The sequence below is a fragment of the Leucopleurus acutus genome (assembly GCF_964270905.1).
Source record: "Leucopleurus acutus genome assembly, chromosome: 4".
Classification (NCBI taxonomy): domain Eukaryota; kingdom Metazoa; phylum Chordata; class Mammalia; order Artiodactyla; family Delphinidae; genus Leucopleurus; species Leucopleurus acutus.
The window spans coordinates 132,163,225-132,169,547 of NC_139146.1; the positions used below are offsets into that span (position 1 = coordinate 132,163,225).

Consider the following 6,323-nt stretch of genomic DNA (forward strand, 5'->3'; position numbering starts at 1 on the left):
GGGCGGGTGAATTTATTTGGATCCAGGGGTTTGGATCCTGGGTTATATAATGCTATCTAGGCGGGCCTCTTTTTCATTCTCGTAGCATAAATTATCTGGTGTTAATTGATGCTCTCACGTTGCTCGTGGATACCGTCCAACTCTGATGTCATGTTTTCCTTTCTCGTAGGGAGTGAAGTTGACAAGGCCAACGGTATGAGGAAGGAGGTGGTCTTTCCGCAGCGATGTATATACGTACAGGGTTGTACATACAAACAGTTCTGAAGACATGTATTTGTGAACGTTGCTTCAATGCATATTTTATTTTTTTACACAAAAAAATATAACATAACTGTTTAAGTGCCTTAAAATGGATTTGACAAGAGCGTTATTTCCAAAACCTACTTTGTTGGTTACTGCCAGGGGTGGTTCAGTATTTTGGAGTTGTTCTTTGTTTTTTTTTTTTCCTAACACAGGAAACAGTCATCATAAGTGACAAAAAGCAAACACGTTTTCATCGTACCACCTTCTGTGCAATACAGCTCTCTACTAGCTACTGTACTATTTGGAATGAGGTCACACCATCAGGAAAATGCTCTTCTCATGACAGTGAAAATTTCCAAAGTCTTATTCACGGATACTTTGATTTCCCTTGTGATTCTTTTTTTCTGCAACTGTGACATGCCTCTTCCTTATCAACTCAGCAGGGGTCATAGATTGAATAGATGCTGAAAAGCATAAGTCATCTGCATTTCTTGACATCAGTTTTTAAGACATTCCTTCAAATAGTTTCCACTCAGAAATTCCTCAGTTCCATTACAAGAGATTGTGGTGTTCTATGTCTTAAATTTATTATAAGCTGCTTCAAAGAAAGGGCCTGATGTTTGAGTTATGAGTTAAAGTACGTGCCATTTTCAGATAAACTGCAGGATTTGGGTTTCAGGATTCTTAAAATTATATTTCAAATGTTTTTCGTTTTTCTTCCATTATTTCTTTCTTACCTATTTTCCAGCACACTTGCAAACTCATAACAACCAAATGTGAGACCCAAAAACGTTACAATTAGTTCGAGAGCAGCAACAATTAATGATGGATTATTTCACATTCCACAACGGAGACCAAAATGTGTTTCCTGTTACACAGATGTGCTGGGCACAGATTTCCTCTTTTAGCCAGAAGCAGCCTGTTACATCTTTAAATTAAGCACACTTAAGGCATTTGAGACAAGTTATTAATGAGAATTTCCTTGGCAGATTTGACAAATGTTTGCAACATTTAAAAAAAAATTAAATCACATTGCTCTTACAAATAAATGAAAATATAAAGGTCATAGAGGCAAACAAATGTGACATATACACATTCTGTCTAGCGAGATGGAAAGAAAAATAGACACAGAAGATGCAAAACCATTCGTCAACCAAAATATTAAGTAAAATTAGCTCCCAGTTGGGCATCAGCCTGCCATGGAGTATCCAATATTTGCTTCTACTATGTCTGGAAGAGCTTTCACGACCCAAATAGAGAAAAAAGCAATGTATAGAAATAAGGGAACACTTTTTCTGTTTCCTGCACACCATTCTGTCACATCCTCTCTACGTGTCTTTTCGTGATTTGACAGGTGATATTGACATCATGAGTCACACCATATCTTCAGCAGCTGTTTTGTTGTTTTATCAACAACAAAAAATCATTCCTTAGAAACTCACCATGTTTACCGGTATGGTAAATTTACATTATTGTTACTACCAGCTCTCATCTTGTGTTACTTCTGACTCATTTCAATGTCACTGAACCTCATAAATTTCCTAAGAGTTAGCCTGGGTGTGAGTTTTAAGGCTAGGGCCAGACCCTGCGAAAAGCTATGCTAAATAGGCTGTTTGGCAAGAATTCCTATTGTCAAGAATTTCACTTGTGTCTAAAACTACAGTAATTTTGCTTGATACTTTTGATGCTTACATATGGAGCACAGAAAGGTTTTCATGTTTTGTTCCCGCAAGCTTCTTTGAATTTCAGAGTGAATGGAATTGTCTGTCTGAGCTATCATAAAAATCTTCTCCCTAGCATCAGAATACTGATTTTTTCCCCCAACTTATCTACCTCTATTATCTAACACCTATAGTAGGTGTGACTATGGGATAAAATTCAACTGAAAATGATATAACATTTTACCTTTTGCTTTACAAAAAATGTGTTCTTTTTTCACATAATCTTCTTTCCGTAGTGAATTTTGGTGGCTTTATTGATGTGTATACCTATTTCTTTTTTTACACAAATGCTGGGCATATTTTTCCATAAAGGACAAAAAAATAAAATCAAAATCTATTTTTAATTCATGATTATTGGGGTTTAATTATTCATATCTTAAAATACGTTGTTATATCTATGCACTATCTCTTTTATGCATTTGTTTTGTCTGAATGTATTTATGAAAGAAATACGTTAGATTATATTTATGTTTGCTTGTTTTTCCACCTGGAGTTTTTTTAATGGTTGTTATGAAATTTGATTTTTTAAATGGATGAGAATGTTCATCTTTTCATGTGCTCTTTTCTAAGTTTTAAAATTTTGTGGGTTCTTCTTTTTATTCTTCCCTCTTCTGGTTAAAACTAACACACCCCTGGCTAATGTTCAGTGTTTGTTTATGCTAAATACCAAATTTTTTCAAAAGGATTGGTAAAGTAATGAAATGGATTATTTATGATGAATGGAAGATGGAAATAATTCTATGATTAAACAAAGATGTTTCAGAAATCACAAGAGAACCTGCGGCTTATTTTTAACCTGATTTCAGATATACACTCATAATGCCTTCCAAGTATCTGTAGATTTCTTTTAATTCATTCCAATCCTTTTATACTATTTGTGGTTAGCTGGACATAAGTTTCATAGTCTTCCCAGGTGTCCATCTCAATACCCCACCACGCCATAACGTTAAAATCCAGAACCAGCCCTTGCTGGTTAGAGATTTTCTGAGCATCAGGGTTGAGGACCAAAAGAGAAACATATCCAACAGAAGGGACAGAACATAGGTGATCTGCGTTTTAGCCACCTTGTCAATTTTTTCAGGGATAGAAATATGAACCCTTAGAATGCAGAATGCCTTTTCCAAACCCCGAGTTTCTTCGTGGGTACATTCCCTTTTGTAGAATTCCATACCTTCGTGTTCTCATTTTGCTGTCTTGACTTAGCAAGCCTCTTCTCCCTGGAAGGCTGACAGAAATGTCACCTCATCCAGGAAGCTTTCCTGCTCCCCCAGTCAGTTCTAGACTTACTCCCTGTGACGTGCCTTTAGAACAAGTCCCTCAAGTCTTCCAAAACCTTTGCTTGTCTAATCATCACTTTACATTTCTGTCTCCTCCAATGTGGTCCTCATTTGTTTTCCTCCTGTGCCTAGCACAGTGCCTGACTCAGATTAATAACCAGAAAAAAAAAACAACCCAAAAAACCATTTTCCAAACTGTGATCTTAATAGGTAAGACATGAACCTTCATAATTATGAAAGCTCTTCCCTACATATAGATCATTACTCAGTTACAAGAAAAACTGATTTTTTTTTTTGCTATTATTCCTAGCTAGCCTGAGGGAAACTGTGAAGCCACATTGCGCTGCTGAGAGAAATGCATGGCTTCATAACTGTGTAAATACTAGCTCTCCAAGTTGAAGCTGCAGATGTGATATGCAAATAACTTTCATCTTTTATATTTTGACAGAACAATAAACCCTCAATAATTCAGGCTAAATCAGCTTGGGTTGATCTGAATTAGTGAATACTTTATATGCATAAAAAATAAAGCGTTTTCCTTATCGGAATTCTGACATACTTATTATAAAGACTAGATACAAATTATTATGATTATCATCATATTATTGGTTTATGTAGGTACATACGAAGGGTCTTATAAGGGTACTCTCTTTAGCAAAGCAGCTAATCTTATTTACACTATAGAACAGTTTCTCAAATGTGAGTAAAATACTAACCTCATGTAAAGGGAAAACAATTTTTCATAGACCCTGGAGAACTTGTCTATAGAGCCAATGATGAGAAACTGTATTAAACATTAAACGTCACTCTAACGATCGGTTGGTGCCAATGTGCTTGTAAACACAGATGCAGACGAGCACTGAAGTCGCAGGGCTGAGCTGAGTCACAGGGGGTCACCCAGAAGATGCCCACAGGCGTCTCCAGACCCCCTTCCTCCACCGAGCTCTCCAGCATCTCAGACTCCACCACCCACACATGGAATTCCGTTCCAGTTCCTTGATTTCTACCAAAGTCTGGACACACTGAGTTTGGGGGGGATAGAGAAACTTAAACTGGAACGTTAGGAAAAAAATGGAATGTTAGACATCCTGTTCCCACCAATCTCCCAGCCACCCTCCCACCTGGAATTTCTCACTGACCGCCCTTCCCCGTAACCCCATCTACCTGCCCTGTTACCAGCTCTTTCTCTCCCCAGCCCCCAAGTTCACAGAAGTTCAGCCACCTCTTTGTTCATTCTCTGACTTCCTGAACTTGCCCTGGGGCCAATGGCTATATAACCTAACAGAAACTTCCTCATTTCCACTTTCCTCTCAGTTCGCCAACTGAGCGCTGGAATGAGGCAACATGAGGATTCGTGTATGTTCTGGATGAGCTGTAGCCCAAACGTCGGGGAGGAGATGGAAAAGGAGCTGTGACTTCTCTCTACACTAGCAAAACAGGCAAAGTTTGTGAATGGGTAATTTATACAAAATGGATAATAGACATATTTTTAAATATTCAGTCTTACCAGAGATCAGGGAAATATACGTTTAAATGAGATACTGTTTTTCACCTATGAGATTGACAAAAAGCTGAAAGTTTGATAATATTCAAATATTGATAAGGGTTTGGGGAGAGGGACCTCTTGCCCTTCTAGGTGGAATGTAAATGGGGATGGAATTTTCTGGAGGGCTATTTAGCTGTACCATTGAAAGTTTAAATATATGTGTTCTTCAGCCCAGCTCTTTGGCTTCTGTGAATCCAGAAATAGATAAGTGCCCTAGAATCTACTGACAAGGACATTTCAGAACATTGATAAGGCTGAAAGGCCACCCAAATTCCCCAACTCAAGGAAGTGTTTAAACACTCAATGGTATGCTCTTATCGTAGAACATTATTCAGGCATTAAAAGAAATGACGGTCACTGTGTAATAACGATATATTGTTGAGTAGGAAGAAGAATAAATTTCAGGGAAGAATATGCATTTTGTCATACTATTTTTATATATCCTTTTTTTTTCATTAGTTAAAATATATGTTACATATGTGTAGGGACACTCCATACATAAAAAATGTTTAGAGGTATACTTATAAGTAACATTACTGAGCTTTCCCTTTAGGCCTGGTACTATTTCACGCACTGTACATTATTTCATCTAACCCTCTCAACAACTCTATGAGGTAGGTGGTATTATCCCCATTTTACAGATGAGAAACTGAGTCCCAGACTAAGTGGCTTTCAAGGCCACAAAATTAAGAAGTGGGCGCATTTTAACCACGCTTAGACTACTTATCAGTGATGATTCCTAGGACCAGGAATGCAGAGGTGTTCTTACTTTTAATTGTACCTTTTCTTTTAATCACACTTTGGAAGAGTTCTAACAAGCATAAAGCACAAACTGGGGCTACTTCTACTTCTTGAGCGATGGCATAATTCATTTCTGAGCCGTGGCGCACTTGTCAAGCAAAACCTTTTGGGGTTGAGAAAGATGGGCCTCTAGGCACATCCTAGGGGGGGTAAGGGCCGGACAAGGGAATCTGACTGTCCCATGCATTGAGGTGAGAGGAATTTTGAGTCGGAGTCAACAGCATGGGAAAGGGGGCTGAGAGGTCCAAAGACTGGAAGAAGAGGAACCAGAGAGGAAGTGGGCCAAAGAGAAAAGACAGTCCAGTGGGAAATGTGTGATGGCCTAAGTGATAGTGGTGGTGGTTAATTATCATATCATCATTTTTATCTTTTGCCAGCTTTATTGAGGTATAATTGACAAATAAAATTGTAAGCTATCTGAAGTGTGCAAGTGATGATCCAATATACACATACATTGTGAAAGTATTCCCACGATTAATGAACACACCCTTCACCTCACACAGTTACTTGTGTGTGTGTGAGCATGCTCAATACAGCCTCTTAGCGAATCTCAGTTATATGATACAGTTCTCACCTACAGTCACCACGATGTCCATCAGATCCTCAGACCTTATTCTTCTTATAACTGAAAGTTTGTACCCTTTCACCAACCTCTTCTCATTCCCACACCCCCAGCCCCTGGCAACCACTCTTCTACTCTCTGCTTCTATGAGTTCTACTTTTTTCTTTTTAAGA

General features: G+C 38.2%; 1 protein-coding gene across 2 annotated transcripts in view; it reads left to right on the top strand.

Annotated features, from left to right (window-relative positions):
* Positions 1 to 2,689, top strand: part of SLC10A7 (solute carrier family 10 member 7) — a 255,792-nt gene extending 253,103 nt beyond the window's left edge. For both annotated transcript variants that reach the window (XM_082838589.1, XM_082838590.1), the window contains one exon: positions 170 to 2,689. In XM_082838589.1, the coding sequence (XP_082694715.1) occupies positions 170 to 199 (30 nt within the window). In that variant the 3' untranslated portion in view covers positions 200 to 2,689. The remainder of the gene's footprint in view (positions 1 to 169) is intronic.
* The last annotated feature ends 3,634 nt before the right edge of the window (positions 2,690 to 6,323 follow it).